Source organism: Bactrocera oleae, chromosome 6, assembly GCF_042242935.1.
Source record: "Bactrocera oleae isolate idBacOlea1 chromosome 6, idBacOlea1, whole genome shotgun sequence".
NCBI classification, from domain to species: domain Eukaryota; kingdom Metazoa; phylum Arthropoda; class Insecta; order Diptera; family Tephritidae; genus Bactrocera; species Bactrocera oleae.
The window spans coordinates 22602958-22622558 of NC_091540.1; the positions used below are offsets into that span (position 1 = coordinate 22602958).

Below are 19601 nucleotides of genomic sequence, written 5' to 3' on the forward strand. Positions count from 1 at the left end.
TCGAATCCCCTTAAACTCACACAAAAAATTTCATCAAAATCGGTCCAGCCGTCTAGGAGGAGTTCAGTGACATACACACGCACATAAGAAATATATGTATATATATAAAGATATATATATATTCCTTGTTGTGAGCACACTTCTTCTCAGAATAAGGAGACTTCCTTTAAATGGTGTGATTTTCGTTTGGAAGACACTGCAGTGGCCTGGTAAACGGAAGGCGATTTTGGTATCTAATTTTGCTGAAAAGACACCACCTTATCCTTGCATCCCTGTCCACCTGTCCACCTCGCCCCTTTCCCACTCTTCTCTGGAAGGGAGTGCAATATTGTAGACTGAATTTAGGTAATGGGTAGAAACGGGAACTTACTAAGTATTATAGAATGCTGCTTATTACAGGCGACAAATTGGGAGGATTTCCTCAGTATAAGAGCTGACTTCGCTGCCAGTTGCTTACAGAATAAGTCTGTTGGCAGTAAATGTGGGTGTTGTTCTTTGTATGCTTTTCATACGCGTATTTCTTTTCCGTTATTGACCACCATCATGTCATATTCGGTCTAACAATCACTGTGTAGAGTCAACGAGCTACCCCTTCTTTTCTGCAAGGAACCTAACACTCTCCCCCACCAAATCCACAGCGACCATCTTCACAAATTGGACGAAGGAGTACAGACTGGACCTGAACATTTCAGTCGATGGCACAAAAATTCCGACAGTAAATAACCCTAAAATTTTAGGCGTCACTTTGGACAGTCTGTGCTCTTTCACTCCTCATACGACCGCGATAACTGCCAAAGTACAGAGCCGCAACAAAATCCTCAAGTCGCTTGCCGGCAGCTCATGGGGAAAAGACAAAGAAACGTTGTTGGCAACATACAAGGCAATCGGCCGGCCGGTCCTTAATTATGCAGCCGCAATATGGTTGCCTGGATGCAGTGACACGCAGAAGAAGAAGCTTCAGACTTGTCAGAACACTGCTCTCCGGACTATCACGGGATGCCTCTTGATGTCTCCAATCGAACACCTACATAGTGAGGCCCGTATGCTTCCGGTTAAGGAACATAACGAGCTTCTCTCCAAACAGTTTCTGCTGGGATGTTTTCGCAGAAACCACCCCTGCAGTCGCCTGCTTGTAGCGGAGCCGCCTCCTAGGTACATCAAGAGGTCCTTCCTTGACTACGTCGACGACATTAGACAGTACGCCGACCAGACTTCGGACGCAACTAACTTCAGATAGGCACTGACCGCCATTCACAGTGGAGCCATTAACACCTTCACCGACTCCCTCTCAGTGAATGGCGTAATACGAGTTAAACCACCACCCATTGCAGACACAGAGCTCGAGTTGCCTCGCGAATCTAGAGTGACCCTCGCGCAACTTCGTTCTGGATACCGTAGCAGGTTAAACTCCTACCTATCCAGAATAGACCCTGACATACCAAACACATTTCCTGCATGCAATGAGTCTCCGCATGACACTAACCACCTCTTTTCATGCCCAACAAACCCCACTCATCTAACACCCCTCTCCCTATGGTCCGACCCCGTCGAAACAGCTCGTTTCCTGGGCCTTCCGTTAGATGACCTCGACGACAACAAATCTAGAATTTATCACCCAAACGGGGATTAGGTAACCGTTATAACAACAACAACAACGAGCCCCATTTGGGTCCAATCATCCATTTGCAGGATAGCCTGGTAGCATTTAATAATGGCAGTATAACTTCTAGAGTGCTGTGTTTCCTAGTTAACAATACTCCGTCTTGCTAGCATTTAAGTTTAATTTATTTATTTATTTATTCAATTTAGATATAGTATACAAATATAATATCTAAAAAAGAGAACACTGGCTGCCAGGGCCTACGGCTCAGCTTTTCGAAATGGTATTGTTTTTATCATTATGTTATATTATGGTCTTTGTCACGTGCGCATATTATTTATTTATTTATTTTTTAATTAGATTTTCTTGCTTAAGTCTAGTTCCTTGAAAAATTGGTTTATTATATCGATGTTAGTTTTTGTGATGTTTGTAAGTAAATCACTTGGAGCAACTTGCCCGAAGATTTTTTCTCGCGTCGATTTTAATTTTTTGCAATCGTGGATTAGGTGGTCTGTGGATAATAATCCTTTGCAGAAGGGACATGGTTTTTTGGGAGTCCCTGTCAAGAGGTGTTCGTGTGTCAATTTACTGTGGCCTATTCGTAGGCGAATCATTATTGTAGACTGCTGCCTTGGGGTTGTTCTTGGGTATGTTGCCCGTGTGCCCTTAGGATTTAATGTGACGTATCGATGGGGGTCTTGCTGCCACTCTATTTCCTTTTTTTCAGCTAAACTGTGAGCAATGTAATTTGACAAATCTTTTGGTTCAGTTGTGTGAAAATTTAGGTACGCTGCTTTGCCTGCGGAACGTGCGGCGGAGTCGGCGAATTCATTTCCGCTGATACCTATATGACTTGGTGTCCATATCAGTTTTGTTTTTTTGCTGTATCTGAGAAGAAAATTTCTGATGTTGTTTAATAAGGGGTTGTTGTTGTAAATGTTTTTCACCGCTTCGATGACGGACATGCTATCAGTGCAGATTGCAAATTTCCCTTTGTTGTGGCTTGCTAAATCCAATGCTTGTTTAAAGGCTGTCGCTTCCGCTGTAAATATCGAACAATATGGTTCGAGTATGCCTCCGGCGATCAATGATCCGTCTTCATGTACTACAGCAAATGTTGTTGTAAACTCGGTTTTGGAGCCATCCGTGAATATCATATTCCAGTTTTGATTTTTATATGAAATCGATAAGTCGTGGAATAATTTTCGATGAATAACAGGGTTGACATCGTTTTTATTATTTTTGTGGAGTGTGATGTCGTAGTTCGATGACTCAAGCATCCACGGTGAGTTTTGGGAGGTTTTTGCTTTTGTGCCGTGCTTACTGATTTGTAGCATTTCGCAATAACTGACACATCTGCGGATAGTTGATTTTTTTTTATAATTGCGTTTATGGGTAAAGGCGTTAATAAATTCCGTATCTAAGATTTTATTTTGTGAGTTAACCAGCTTTGGGATGAGTTTATAGGTGGCATCACGCAGTCTGTCTTTTATGGATGGTAGTCCGGCCTCCGCTAGGACCCATTTTACAGGAGATGTTGGAAAAGCGTCGATACTACGGCGCACTGCCTGGTGGTATGGGGCATTTATTTGGTTTAGGTTGGTGTTTGCGCACCATCCGTAAATTGGGAGTCCATAATCGATTTTTGATAGTATTAGTGCTCTAGTGACGTTTATTAGTGTATGAATATTTATAAAAGATTTATTTGATGTAAGATATTTGATGATGTTTAATCTGGCAGCCAGGTTTTTTCTTATGCTAATACATTGTTTTCTAAATCTAAATCTTTTATCGAAAATAATTCCTAAAATTTTGAGATCATTTACAATTTCGATAGGTTTGTTTTTGAACATAAGATTAGTAGAGTGACAATTGGTTTTTTTGCAGATGTTTAAAAATATGTTATTTACAATTTTTATATCTTTGATTTTAGTGAAAATTATAGCATCGTCTGCATAGAGTGAAATGCTTATATTTTTATGTTTTAGTATTATATTTGATACTTGTTCAAATGATATGATAAATAGTACTACTGAAAGTGGTGATTCTTGTGGAATACCATTGTATAGGTTGAAATGGTTTGACAAGGTATTATTTATCTTTACCCGAAAAGTGCGATTTGTCATAAAGGCCTTTATAATGTTAAAGGTTTTCTGACCAACGCCCCAATTTTCAAGCTGTGACAATATCGTATGAATTCCTACCCGATCAAACGCCTTTTCGAAGTCTGTCGATAATACAGTGACATAATTTTTTGTCGAAAGAGCGTTTGACGCGTAATGTTGGATGTGAAGCAGAGAGTCTATCGTGCTTTGCTTGCTTTTGAATGCCACCTGATTATGACTTATTAATTTGTTATTGGTTAAAAACCACATTAGTCTTTTAGCCAAGATTTTTTCGAAAATTTTACTCATGCATGGCAACAGAGAGATTGGGCGGTATCCGCAAATTTCATTTGTAGGTTTATTGGGCTTGGGTATAGGTAAAACAATTGCAGAGCGCCACGTGTGAGGGTAGCGGCCAGAATCGAATATATTGTTAAAGGTGTGTAGGAGTTGTATTTTTGCGTCGGTGGAAAGATGTTTGAGCATGGGGTAGGATATTCTGTCAAATCCTGGGGTGTTCCCCTTTGAATGCTGTAGAGCTAGTCCAATTCTATGAAAGTGATTTCAGATTCAAATCGATTGCTGTTTTTGATGTTGGCTGAAAAATGTATGATTTGGATATAGTAACGCTTTTCGCAGCCTTGTACTCTGACGAAAAATTTGAGTCATTTGAGTAATTTGACCACGTTTCTGCAAAAGAATTTGCTATTTCTATTGAAGAAGTAAGTAGGCTTTGATTGTAGTTGATTGACCTAATTGGGGTATAGGGGACTCCTGTTAACGATTTTATGTCAGCCCATAATTTCTTTGGTGTTGATGCCGGTGATATGGAGGCTGTAAATTTTTCAAAGCTTGCTTTTTTTTTGCTTCCTTCACTGTGCGCCTGAAAATAGCATTGTCTCTTTTGTAGCATATAAGATTTTCGATTGTTTGGCAGTTTTGTAGTTATGCCAGCTGTTTTGTTTTTTTTGGCGTAATATATTTAATTCGGAATTCCACCAATGAGTGGAGTTTTTGTGGAAGGACGGACTTGTTCGGGGAATGGATTCGTTAGCAGATTTCTTTATGGCTTTTGTGATTTTGGCAATTTCTTGATTTATGTTAAGGCTCTGGAGATTTTTGAAGTGATTTTTGGATATTGATTGGTATAGGCTCCAGTTTGCTCGGTTTAATTATATTACATTGTTTGCCTGTTACCTTCAACCGAAATCGCCACATCGTCAGAGTAGGCCAAAGATGTTCAAATCTTTAAGCGCGTTCAGTATGCCCCAAGCTGGATGTTATTGAAACCGCCTTCTATGTCTAAGAAGGCTATTAGGATGTATTTTTTTACCCTCCAGAGATTTTTCAATCTCTGCTTCCCCTAAGCTTAGTGCTGTTTCTGTGGATTTTGCTTTAGAATATGCATGCTGGAAAACCGGCAGTTTTATTTCTATTCGTATTTCCAACGTTTTAAACAGGAATTTGGAAAGATTAATTGAGCTGGGAATGAACCATCAGGTCCCGGCGATTTGAAGGGCTTAAAACTGCTCATAGTCCAATATACATTGCTCTCTGATACTATATCTACAGAAATGGAATCTCTCACTACTCCACTGTCTGGTGTATACTCGACCGTATGGTTTTTAGAGCTGCCTGGGAAGTGAGTATCCTTAGGTAGGCCTAAGGACTCTTCAATGGATACCGTCCAGATTTTCAAGAGTTTCTTTTCTGCTTTTCTTATCTGTTTTTCGTATGACCTTAGAAGGTTGTAATAATTATTCCAATCCTCTTCTTTTGCTTCCTGCATGCTGTCCACACTTTCTTCAATTATACATTCAATGTATCGGTGATCCGAAAAGTAGTGTTCAAAAACTTTTATTTGGCCACATTGTTCAATAGTTCTTCCCACACGGGTGCGATGTCTAATATTTATTGTCGGGGTCTTGTGATAAACGTTAGTATACCACCTCTGTTGCACAACAGATGCTTACTGCCTAGTAAGTAATTAAAAATACACTTACCTCTATATTATTGCCACACTGTTAATTAGGGCTACCGAAGCTAGTTTGATGTGATGGAAATTAATTTGTAGAAGACGCTTTATCTATTTTTTTATCTGCGTCCTCCTAAGAGTCGCTCAAGAGCTCTTACTCAGTGTCTGTCTGCAAGCTCAGACCCCGATAAATACTCACTTTGTTCAATGCTTTCAACATAACCCGAGGACTGCATAGGATCTTTATCGGTTTCATCCATCTCGGTTTCCGATGCTAGGTGGTCTGCAGCATCGGCTTTCCAATTATAAGTTGGCATTCACACCTTCGTGAATCCATATCTGATCTCCCCGCTACTTTTCGCCAGCGGTTCAATGGATACCTTTGTTAAAAACAGTAGGATCAGCATTGTGACCCTTTTAGTCTCCACGTCAGATTCTGTTACGAAGTCCTCGAAGGCCTTAACGAATTTCCACCCCTCTAGGCAGATTCGGATTGCAGGTTCTGATGAGCTGCATTATCTGGGCCGACTGTGATGGTGTAGCCGTAATCCAGACCAGATCTGAACAGGATGTATTTTTTATCCACCGCTACCAGTTTAGCTCAGGGGTATATCTCCCCTACCTTCGCTATATCGGCTTTGTACAGTTCGACGATCTCTCGTCGTCGCAAGCAATAATTTCGGCCTTTTGGCTGACGGCTTAGCCTTTTCAGATGACCTCTGTCTCTCGGCTGCCACTACTGGCTGTTCAAGCTTTAAGTTGGGTAGAACCGTTTTCACGCAATCAATGGATTCCTGAAGTTTCTTTGTTAGGTCTCCATTGGTTTGCGGTTGCAGCTGTACCCTTCTAACGTCATTTTCTTCCTTGCCATTTTTTGTTTGTTTGGTTCATGTTTTGGACCCATCGAAAGCTTATCCGTTGCGCGTAGCAAGTAAGGCTATCATATTACGGAGGGCGCCAGGTATCTGTCCATTTTACACTGGGATATTTTAGAGCCCCCAGCCAGGCTGATCCAAGGCACGGGTCGCAAGACACGTTGATCCGTCCTTTGTTTTTTATCCCCAATCATAGTAAGGCGTTTTATTTGAATTCTGTGCAATTAAGGAGCAACGAATACCTAAATAAGAAGTCAGACCTTAGCTAGATTCCACCCAGCTCCAACAGGGGCGAACTATCACCAGTCCTCGCTATCTTTGTGATACTGTGGTATCTATTACCAGTCGGCACCCTCGAGGAGGGTTCTGCCGAGATTTTTGCCGAGCTTAATTTTTCAGTAAAATTTGACAATTGAAATCGGGAGTCATGTACACAATATTTAATAAATTTATAATGTTTTTATACCCTGAACAGGTTATATTAAGTTTGCCACGAAGTTTGTAACACCTAGAAGGAAGCGTCGGATAAATGACACTAGTTAACAAAATTTAACCTTTTGTTTGTTACATGAAAACTCATATCAAAGTTTGAATGTACTAGGACCAGCAAACAATAATATGTGAATGAAAAAAATTGACACGGCTCAGGTTTTCTTGTGACATCAAGCATATATTTTCTTAAAAAGTACAAACATCAGCTACATTTAGAAAAATTATTGCTTATTATAGAAAAAATACTTATGATTTTCATGAATATTTGCCTACTCGACCGGCTACTTTTAAGTCTCCAACAATTATCTGCTAGCAGTTCTGCGCTCTATTTCCTCTGATAGCGCTTCTCCATTAAGGAAATGTTCTGATGGAACCTCTCGCCTTTTTAGTTACTCACAGCACAGGCCGGAAAGAAATCCAGATAAGAGTCCAGCATATGTATTTTTAACGACTTATTACACCCCAAAGCTTTATATAACACTATAAGTCATCGGCTTGACGAGCTGAGTCGATTTAGAAATGTCCGTCTGTATATATGCGAACTAGCCTCTCAGTTTCTGAGATATAGATTTAAAATATACCTACAAACTAACCGATTGGAATCAATCGACTGTGCTAAGGACGAGGTTTTCTATGAGAGTGGCAGTATGCATCATTCTTACTATGCTAAATAAAACCTTAAATGTACTAAAAAATGAATTTTATTTAATTACACCTTATATTAACTTCGTATTCATAGGTAGAACTTTTACCGATGAATATTTAAAAATTAGTATTTCAGAAAAATTTGACAAAATACTAAAGTTAACAAATATCTTTTCAGATACCACCTCCAAAGCCGCCCCCTCCAGAGATGCACTTTATTCCCAATCCGAGTAACACAGAGTTTGTGTATTTACTGGGCTTGGAAACAGTTGTGGATTATTTAACAACCAATAACAAAAAACAAAATCCGATGATACCGCCTTTCCTTTGCGCACAGTGTAAAATCGATTTCACTCCAGTTTGGAAATGGGATAAACAAGGTAGGCTGTGATAAGAAATGTTAACATTTTTTAATTTTTTTTTTATAGTAAACAAAGAAACAAAAGTAATTTGTGAGCAGTGTGTTACCACTAACGTTAAAAAGGCTTTAAAGGCAGAGCACACAAACAGACTAAAACAAGCATTCGTTAAAGCTCTTCAACAGGTAAAATATCACTTAATAGTATTTTGAAAAATAGTCTACCTACCATTTTAAAATGCAGGAACAGGAAATTGAGCAACGAATAACTAGTCAAGGGAGTACATCACCCATAGATGCACACAGTTCTACATTACCATCAGCTCAACCATCTTTCCAGCAGCAACAACAACAACTTCCAATAATACAGCTACATCAGCAACAACAAACTACCCCTAGCGCTCTAGCTAATTTACCACCTTCCGTAACTGTCATTCCAACAAAATGTCACACGCCTACACCCAGTGTAGCATCTCGACCGACACCGCCACCATGTATCCAACAAACGCCAACCCCTCCTCCATCCAATACGCCCCGTTCGTCACGTAATCAACAGATGACATCACAAACAACCTCAAATTCATCAAACCAAATGCAACAGCGTGAGCGGGAACAAGTTCAACAACAGCAACAACAATATGATAAGTATACTAACGCAGCGCTGGCCGCTGCTGCTGCTCAATTGAGTGCTCTTGGTAGTTTGCCTGGTTTAAACAACCTTGCTAATATCAACAGCTTGGGTAATATTGCCCAATTAAGTAACTTCCCCTCATTAGGAGGATTAGCGAATATCTCTACTTCAACAGCCAACCCTTCTACTAGTGGACTGGGTAATGCATCACCAGCAGCTCAAGCCGCTGCATTCCAAGCGTTTCAGCAACAACTGCTCCGAGGTTAGTTGGCAGCTATTTTGAAAGCTACCAAATCCAAACACTAATATCTTTTCTAATAATCCAGCTCTAGGTCAAGGATTAGCCGCTAATCCTCAGCACATGATGCAGTTTACACCTTTGCTTTACTCGTATCAGATGGCAATGGCTCAGGCTCAAGTTGCAGGTACACTATTGCACATTATCTCTCATATTATTTCTGAAAACTAGCGCGAGTATATTTGCCGCAAGCCGAATCTATCCCAAAATGTGCGTTATTTGTAGTTTTAGTTAGTTTGAATTTTGTGTGTATGAATACTTAGATTTAAAGAAATTGTTTATACTTTACTTTTATATCCTGAACATGGTATATTAAGTTTGCCACGATAATCATAAATCATCAGCATGAAGAGCTGAGTCGATTTAGCCATGTCCGTTTGTCTGTACATACGCAAACTAGTCCCTCAGCTTTCTAGATATCGAAATTTAGACACGTCCATTTCTCCCCAAGAAGTTCCCCATTTGTCGGAGCCGCCGATATCGGACCAGTTTGGCATATGGCTGCTAAACAAACTGAACAATCAAATACATGTCTTTGTATGGACAACTTTTTTATTTGAAGAGATATCTTGTTATTACTGTCCAAAGCAAGGGTACGTACAATTTGGCTTTTGTTTGGCAGACATTAACTTTGTAAAACTTTTTACAAACAAGAAATCGTTCAGATCGGACGACTATAGCATAAAGCTGCCATACAAACTGACAGATCAAAATTAAGTTTTTGTATGTAATATTTGGTGTTATACATTATTTTTTTCTTGTTTTCCTTTAAAATTGATATGAGCAGCTGATGTGCTACATGCAGAGGAATCTAACAATTTCACAATAACGACAATGATTTTAAATTTCAATGGTCGTCATTGTGTTTCATGTTTTCAGTCTCATTTTTTTAATTCTTGCCCAAATTTGAGCAATGCTGTCAATTACTTTAAACTGTGCTTAAAAATTTAAGATCAGGGTTGTTGTCTTCGTTTTCAAATATACTGAGATCAGTAGACTTAGGCAATACAAAATACTGATACATTAGTCATGGCATCGGATATAATACACTTGTGCCAACGCTTTTTCCAATCCTCAAAGCACTTCTGAAATCCGCTTTTCGGTATGGGCCTAAGCTCTTTCTTCGATTCTGACCATCTCATCTGGCAGCTTCCGTTGGGATGATTTCGATGTCATAATCATATACCCACGTTTGTTCACCAGTTATGACCCGTTTGAGTAAACCCGGATCGTTGTTGACGTTATTCAACAACTCCTGAGCGTACTAATGCGACATTGCTTATGCTCAAAATTTAGCAATTTCGGAACAAACTTTGCTGCCACACGTTTCATGCCCAAAACATTCGAAAAAATTAAATGACATGAGCCGATTGATATGCCAACATCCTCAGCAACTTCCCTAATAATGATTCTACTACTTTCAAGAGCAATTTTTTTTCACTGTTTCGATGTTTTCTTCGTTTGTTGCCGTGGGCGTACCTCCAAGATGCTCATCGTCATCAACATCTTCTTACCCTTCGGTAAAGCGCTTGTACCACTTATAAACACTTTTTTGAGGCAAAGTGTTTATAAGTGTAATATCGATATTAGAATGTACACAGCCCGCGAGAAATCAAAATTAACATTTTCCTTTGAATACACCTCGTATTAATTTAGTATTACGAACAAAAAAGCTTTCAAAGAGATTATACAATTTTGTATACTTAGCCTTATACTTAATAATTAAAAGGTAATCATGAAACCAGTTAGTATTAACTCAAAAATTAACAAAAGAGTAGATATTATGTTGTGTATTTATCAGAAACATAACTTTAATTGAGAAAGATGTCAGTTGGAATGTAAGGTTCCGGCGTAATCCAGTGCCCATTACCACATTAGATTCGATCTTGGTTTCGGAGACATACAAAAGAGGAATAGCGAGTACCTCTTCGCAGACAATGCTCTATCTTTAACATAATTTACCCATGAAATACCTTCTCATTAAATCTATAGAAATAACAAGTAGAAAGAGTATATAGATGTATATATCTCTAGTCTATAATAAACATTTATTTTTGAACAGTGTATTTGGAGATTTATATTTATATATTGTATATTGATATCGAAAGCTTAACTTGAATAATAGTTCTGTATGAATAATTTAAGTATCATACCAATTTATCACGAATATTAAGCTTTTTGTTTGCTGTAAAAAGTTAAGACAAACTACTTTCATCTTAGAATTAATAATACAATACACTAATGATTTCAGTATATAAGTCAGGTGATGAATAATTATTTATATTTTTAGCGTATACAAAGAAGAATTCTTCTTCCACGTCGTCAAAGAATCAATCATCTAATTTGGCTGATATACAACGTGCTGCAGAACTTCAGAGGCAATACTTAATGGAAATGATACCACAACCACAGGCACCGGGATCAAGTAACAATCGTCAAAATAATTGGAAAACTTAAATTATTCTTACACAATGTCTTGTCCATCATTATAATACATTTTAAAATGTTATTATGAAAAGGGAATTTAAAATGAAGCTGACTGTAATCATCGTTAATTCGTCGAGTATATGTTCATTAGTACTATTGACACGCGTGAATTTATAATTCATCGAATAAGAGTTTACTTAATATTTAGTTTTTTTGTATTGTATATGCCCGCATATTTTAGTTGAAAGGATGTAGTTTCTTCTAGGACTATATAATGCTTTGATTTTGTAATGTTAAATAGTTATTGATTTAAATAATATTTATTAAAAGAATTGGAAGTATATTAGCAAATACAAAATTTGATGATAACGATGAAATTTGAATAAAAGTTCGAAAGAAGCTCAATACATAATTACTAAACTAAATATTGTATTTAATATTCCAGCTTATAAATAAAAATGTTCACTTAATAAATTACATTCAATAACTTCTAAAATGCAATTGGTAAGTAAACTGCAGCGAAACGGGAGGCCTAAAGTTGGCGCAATCCGCCTAATAATATAAAAATATGGATTCTGTAATCTGGAAGTACTACTCGTAAATTAGTTAATTAGTATGTTTATTAGTTTACAATTTTTAAACTTTCGCATCATGTTGTGCAGACTATAATAGTTTCGTTCACCTAATGGTTGTTTACAACACCTTACATACCAATTGTGTAAGTACCAGTATATTTCCGCTGTATACTATAACAAGAATACTCGAAACCGTACATAACAACACCCAGTTAACGTTTTTCTGAAAAAGTGCTTTAAGTATTTGGCGTCATTGCTCAAATTTGTGACTGAAGTCGTAAAATCAAGAATCGTAATATCAAAACAATAACGTTCTTTGAAATTTAAAATTTATGTTTAATGTATGATGTAATTATAGGTTTAGTAAATAATTTCAATAACTTTTAGACACTGAAAAATTCACAAAATTTGGCATGCATTCTTATTTAAGGCAATAATGCAATCTCCGAAAAATTGTATAGATCGGATGACTATAGAATATGTCTGCCATATTAACTGAACGATCGGAGTAAAGTGCTTGCATGGAAAACTTTCTTTCAAAAAAAAGATCATCGTGATGAGTTGCCTGTAATTCCGTAAACTAGTCCCTCAGCTTTTTAGATATCGATCTGAAATTTTGTACACGTCCTTTTCACCCCAAGAAGCTCCTAATTTGTCGGAATCGGCGTTATCGGACAGTTATAGCATTTACCTACCATACAAACTGCCCAAGGTATCCAAACCATGGGATGGTTTGTGCCATTTTCGTATATCGAGCATACCAAACTTTTTTCACAATCACTTTATATTATAAATTATTTTTCACTTTTTAGTTTGAAGTGCTTTAAAAGCGTGTTTGTTTTAGCTTTTTTGTCAGTAATGTTGTAGAATCTAATAGTTGTCGGAATCAGAATTTAAATCGATAAAACTCGAAACAAAAATTGTGTCGGTTTTGGGTGTCACGGAAACAAATTTTATCGGTTTAGTTATTAGAAACAAAGCAAGAAGATAGTCACTGACAGATTTGAAATGTAAGTTAAGAAATTCATTTATTTGACTGTTACGAATGAACTTATCTTTATTTCTATTGGGGAAAACATAAGAATAATACACAAATTAAGTTAATGGAACAAATTCAAATATTTTAAGTGGATTTACAAATCACAATTTAACACAATACCAAAGGCGTCTCAATTCAGTCGATAATGTGATATAAATCTGTAAAGTAAGACTACAACATACAAGTAAATACACCGTTCCCGCGACAGACGGGTCTAAGTAACGGACCCGAATTTTTATTCCTCCAAACTACTTCAGGAATATTTCCTAACGCTACAACAACAACAAGTAAATGCAAGCTAAATATCACTTACGATTCACCTTGGCGCAAGTTAATTACTGTGATCTCTCAAAATATTTCTTTTAATATTTTCTTTGCTTTCTTCCTCCAATAAAAAAAAAAACCGAAAATTGCGGAACTCATGGTAAACTTTAATAGACTTTATTTAGTATTTTAAATTGAAAGTCAGAATTGGTTTACAATTCTGATAACTACGCAAATTTGTCTTGGATTCCACAACACCCCAGTATATTTATTATTGACAAGCTCTTTCTAGTGGGGCTTCGCAACTTGATTTAGTATAATTTTTATAAATCCGAAGGTATGCTGATTTGTTCGGAATGAATTTTACGTACATTGTTTTGAAATTGTTTTATTTGATACACCATTTAGAAGCCAACTATGGATTGCATTGACTTGAGTCTGTTGGTATGTCACTGGTAAAAAACAGGTAGATGATGGCCCTCAACAGAAATCCCTGAGAAACCCTTGTTTAATCCGAAAGTAAGTAAGTTTAATTAAGAAGCAATGATTTTGCAATATTGTTTGTATAGCCTACATTTAAATTTGAGTTGCAGTCTTGAATGCCAAGCTTTATCACAATGCTGCCAAGGAAACTTAATTGATTAATTAAATATAATCATCAATAAATTATATTGGACATGTTACAGATGAGCGCTGCGCAGCTGATTTATTTAATTATACATTTTTTTTGCTTGTTTCGTTTATTCAAAATATTCAATGAAATACTTTTTGAGCTGCATTTGTATGACCATTTTTAGCTATTTGGAGATATGTTACTTTACAAGGGGAAGGCAGAGGTTTTATTTCAAATATCTTTGTAACGGGTTTGTTCGTCAAAACACAGACATTCTCGTCAGATGACTTTCTTTAATTTATAATTTAAATTCAAGACCATATTTTTTTAATGTTTATTGACAATTAGCGAATTAGCGTTTGCTAAAAATCACCAAATTTGCAGATTCAAGCTTAAATACCAATTCTAAAAAATTACTCCTTCATAAAATTTAGTTCAAAGTAAATTTTGCTGAAAGTTGTGTACTTTTTATTTTCCAAAGGAGGTTTTTCATTCATCAATTTACGGACTTGTGCTTAAATCAAATTTTCAGGTCATTGCCGTTTCACCATATTCATGGAACTAGTGCATTTAGAAAAAATGACTCTTTCTTAGAATTTGTTTCAAAGTTCAGTTTGCTGAAAGTTGTATGTTTTTTACGTCCGAAAGGTATCTCATTTGCTGGAATGTATCAATTCACGTATTTGAGCTTAAATAAAATTTCCAGGTTATTGCCTTTTTATAATAATCATACAACCTGTGCATTTCGGAAAAATTACTAATTCCAAGAATTTGCTTCAAGTTCCATTTTGCTGAAAAACATAAATTTACCGATTCGCGTTTAATTATATCACAAATTTACCATATTCATACAACAAGTGCATTACGGAAATATTACGCATGCTTATAATTTCTCTCAAAGTTCATTTTGCTAAAAGTTAAAGGTTTTTTTCTCCGAAAGGTAACAATTTGCTGGAAAATATCAATTTAGAGAATCAGGCTAAATTTAACTATTCAAGTCATTGCCGTTTTACCATAATTTTACAACCAGTGCATTTCAAAAAAATTACTCATTCCAAGAATTAAGAGTCCATTTTGCTGAAAGTTGTGTACTTTTGACTTCCGAAAGGTTACACATTTGCTGAAATTCATCAATTTACCAATTTGCGCCAAATTTAGATTTTCAAAATAAAGCCAATTTACCATGTTCATACAACCAGGGCATTTCTGATAAATTACTCGTTCATATAATTTGGTACAAAGTCCATTTTGCTGATAGTTGTGCACATTTTACTTCCGAAAGGAAACAAATTTGATTAAATTCATCATACACCAATTTGCGCCACATTTAGATTTTAAGGTTACTGCCGTTTTACCATGTTCATCCAACCAGAGCATTTCGGAAATATTACTCGTTCATAGAATTTGGTTCAAAGTCCATTTTGCTGATAGTTGTGTACATTTTGCTTCCGAAGGGCAACAAATTTGCTGAAATTCATCAATTTACCAATTTGCGCCAAATTTAGATTTTCAAAATAAAGCCAATTTACCATATTCATAAAACCAGTGCATTTCGGAAAAATTACTCGTTCATAGAGTTTGGTTCAAAGTCCATTTTGCTGATTGTTGTGTACGTTTTACTTCCGAAAGGTAACAAATTTGATGAATTTCATCAAGTTACCATTTTGCGCCAAATTTAGATTTTAAGGTTATTGCCGTTTCACCATGTTCATCCAACCAGTGCATTTCGGAAAAATTACTCGTTCATATAATTTGGTTCAAAGTCCATTTTGCTGATAGTTGTGTACATTTTGCTTCCGAAGGGCAACAAATTTGCTGAAATTCATCAATTTACCAATTTGCGCCAAATTTAGATTTTCAAAATAAAGCCAATTTACCATGTTCATAAAACTAGTGCATTTCGGAAAAATTACTCGTTCATAGAGTTTGGTTCAAAGTCCATTTTGCTGATAGTTGTGTACATTTTGCTTCCGAAGGGCAACAAATTTGCTGAAATTCATCAATTTACCAATTTGCGCCAAATTTAGATTTTCAAAATAAAGCCAATTTACCATGTTCATAAAACCAGTGCATTTCGGAAAAATTACTCGTTCATAGAGTTTGGTTCAAAGTCCATTTTGCTGATAGTTGTGTACATTTTGCTTCCGAAGGGCAACAAATTTGCTGAAATTCATCAATTTACCAATTTGCGCCAAATTTAGATTATCAAAATAAAGCCAATTTACCATGTTCATAAAACCAGTGCATTTCGGAAAAATTACTCGTTCATAGAGTTTGGTTCAAAGTCCATTTTGCTGAATGTTGTGTACGTTTTACTTCCGAAAGGTAACACATTTGCTGAAATTCATCAATTTACCAATTTGCGCCAAATTTAGATTTAAGGGTTACTGGCCATTTTGCTAATAGTTGTGTACTTTTTACTTCCAAAAGGTAACACATTTGCTGAAGTTCAGCAATTTACCAATTTGCGCCAAATTAAATTTTCAGGTTACTGCCGTTCTACCACATTCCTACTACCAGTGAATTTCGAAAAAATTACTTGTTTATAGAATTTAGTTCAAAGTCAATTTTCCTGAAAGCTGTGTACTTTTTACTTCCGAAAAGTAACAAATTTGCTGAAATTCATCAATTTACCAATTTGCGCCACATTTAGATTTTCAGGTTACTGGCATTTTACCATGTTCATACAACCAGTGCATTTCGGATAAAATACTCGTTCATATATAAATTTGGTTCAAAGTCCATTTTGCTGATAGTTGTGTACTTTTTGCTTCCGAAGGGCAACAAATTTGCTGAAATTCATCAATTTACCAATTTGCGCCAAATTTAGATTTTCAAAATAAAGCCAATTTACCATGTTCATAAAACCAGTGCATTTCGGAAAAATTACTCGTTCATAGAGTTTGGTTCAAAGTCCATTTTGCTGAATGTTGTGTACGTTTTACTTCCGAAAGGTAACACATTTGCTGAAATTCATCAATTTACCAATTTGCGCCAAATTTAGATTTTAGGGTTACTGGCCATTTTGCTAATAGTTGTGTACTTTTTACTTCCAAAAGGTTACACATTTGCTGAAGTTCAGCAATTTACCAATTTGCGCCAAATTAAATTTTCAGGTTACTGCCGTTCTACCATATTCCTACAACCAGTGAATTTCGAAAAAATTACTTGTTTATAGAATTTAGTTCAAAGTCAATTTTCCTGAAAGCTGTGTACTTTTTACTTCCGAAAAGTAACAAATTTGCTGAAATTCATCAATTTACCAATTTGCGCCACATTTAGATTTTAAGGTTACTGCCGTTTTACCATGTTCATCCAACCAGAGCATTTCGGAAATATTACTCGTTCATAGAATTTGGTTCAAAGTCCATTTTGCTGATAGTTGTGTACATTTTGCTTCCGAAGGGCAACAAATTTGCTGAAATTCATCAATTTACCAATATGCGCCAAATTTAGATTTTCAAAATAAAGCCAATTTACCATGTTCATAAAACCAGTGCATTTCGGAAAAATTACTCGTTCATAGAGTTTGGTTCAAAGTCCATTTTGCTGATTGTTGTGTACGTTTTACTTCCGAAAGGTAACAAATTTGATGAATTTCATCAAGTTACCATTTTGCGCCAAATTTAGATTTTAAGGTTATTGCCGTTTCACCATGTTCATCCAACCAGTGCATTTCGGAAAAATTACTCGTTCATATAATTTGGTTCAAAGTCCATTTTGCTGATAGTTGTGTACATTTTGCTTCCGAAGGGCAACAAATTTGCTGAAATTCATCAATTTACCAATTTGCGCCAAATTTAGATTTTCAAAATAAAGCCAATTTACCATGTTCATAAAACCAGTGCATTTCGGAAAAATTACTCGTTCATAGAGTTTGGTTCAAAGTCCATTTTGCTGGTTGTTGTGTACGTTTTACTTCCGAAAGGTAACAAATTTGATGAATTTCATCAAGTTACCATTTTGCGCCAAATTTAGACTTTAAGGTTATTGCCGTTTCACCATGTTCATCCAACCAGTGCATTTCGGAAAAATTACTCGTTCATATAATTTGGTTCAAAGTCCATTTTGCTGATAGTTGTCTATATTTTACTTCCGAAAGGTAACAAATTTGATGAAATTCATCAATGTACCAATTTGCGCCAAATTTAGATTTTAAGGTTAATGCCGTTTCACCATGTTCATCCAACCAGTGCATTTCGGAAAAATTACTAGTTCATAGAATTTCGTTCAAAGTCCATTTTGCTGATAGTTGTGTACAATTTACTTCCGAAAGGTAACACATTTGCTGAAATTCATCAATTTACCAATTTGCGCCAAATTTAGATTTTAGGGTTACTGGCCATTTTGCTAATAGTTGTGTACTTTTTACTTCCAAAAGGTAACACATTTGCTGAAGTTCAGCAATTTACCAATTTGCGCCAAATTTAGATTTTTAGGTTACTGCCATTTTACCATGTTCACACAATCAGTGCATTTCGGATAAATTACTCGTTCATAGAATTTGGTTCAAAGTCCATTTTGCTGATAGTTGTTTACAGTTTACTTCCAAAAGGTAACAAATTTGCTGAAATTCATCAATTTACAAATTTGCTCCAAATTTAGATTTTCAGGTTACTGGCATTTTACCATGTTCATCACAGCAGTGCATTTCGGAAAAATTACTCGTTCATAGAATTTCGTTCAAAGTCCATTTTGCTAATAGTTGTGTACTTTTTACTTCCGAAAGGTAACGCATTTGCTGAAATTCATCAATTTACCAATTTGCGCCACATTAAATTTTAAGGTTACTGCCGTTTTACCATGTTTATCCAACCAGTGCATTTCGGAAAAATTACTCGTTCATAGAATTTGGTTCCAAGTCCATTTTGCTAATAGTTGTGTACATTTTACTTCCGAAAGGTAACAAATTTGATGAATTTCATCAATTTACCAATTTGCGCCAAATTTAGATTTTAGGGTTACTGGCCATTTTGCTAATAGTTGTGTACTTTTTACTTCCAAAAGGTAACACATTTGCTTAAATTCAGCAATTTACCCATTTGCGCCAAATTTAGATTTTCAGGTTACTGCCATTTTACCATGTTTATACAACCAGTGCATTTCGGATAAATTACTCGTTCATATAATTTGGTTGAAAGTCCATTTTGTTAATAGTTGTGTACTTTTTACTTCCGAAAGGTAACAAATTTGCTGAAATTCATCAATTTACAAATTTGCTCCAAATTTAGATTTTCAGGTTACTGGCATTTTACCATGTTCATCACAGCAGTGCATTTCGGAAAAATTACTCGTTCATAGAATTTCGTTCAAAGTCCATTTTGCTAATAGTTGTGTACTTTTTACTTCCGAAAGGTAACGCATTTGCTGAAATTCATCAATTTACCAATTTGCGCCACATTAAATTTTAAGGTTACTGCCGTTTTACCATGTTTATCCAACCAGTGCATTTCGGAAAAATTACTTGTTCATATAATTTGGTTCAAAGTCCATTTTGCTGATAGTTGTGTACATTTTGCTTCCGAAGGGCAACAAATTTGCTGAAATTCATCAATTTACCAATATGCGCCAAATTTAGATTTTCAAAATAAAGCCAATTTACCATGTTCATAAAACCAGTGCATTTCGGAAAAATTACTCGTTCATAGAGTTTGGTTCAAAGTCCATTTTGCTGATTGTTGTGTACGTTTTACTTCCGAAAGGT

The 19601-nt window shown here is 36.0% G+C and overlaps 1 protein-coding gene across 1 annotated transcript in view; it reads left to right on the forward strand.

Moving 5' to 3' along the window:
• Positions 1 to 11880, forward strand: part of simj (simjang) — a 35591-nt gene extending 23711 nt beyond the window's left edge. The window contains exons 7-11 of the mRNA XM_014239887.3: positions 7871 to 8072; positions 8121 to 8236; positions 8295 to 8943; positions 9008 to 9106; positions 11270 to 11880. Of these exons, the coding sequence (XP_014095362.2) occupies positions 7871 to 8072; positions 8121 to 8236; positions 8295 to 8943; positions 9008 to 9106; positions 11270 to 11436 (1233 nt within the window). The 3' untranslated portion in view covers positions 11437 to 11880. The remainder of the gene's footprint in view (positions 1 to 7870; positions 8073 to 8120; positions 8237 to 8294; positions 8944 to 9007; positions 9107 to 11269) is intronic.
• Positions 11881 to 19601: the final 7721 nt, after the last annotated feature.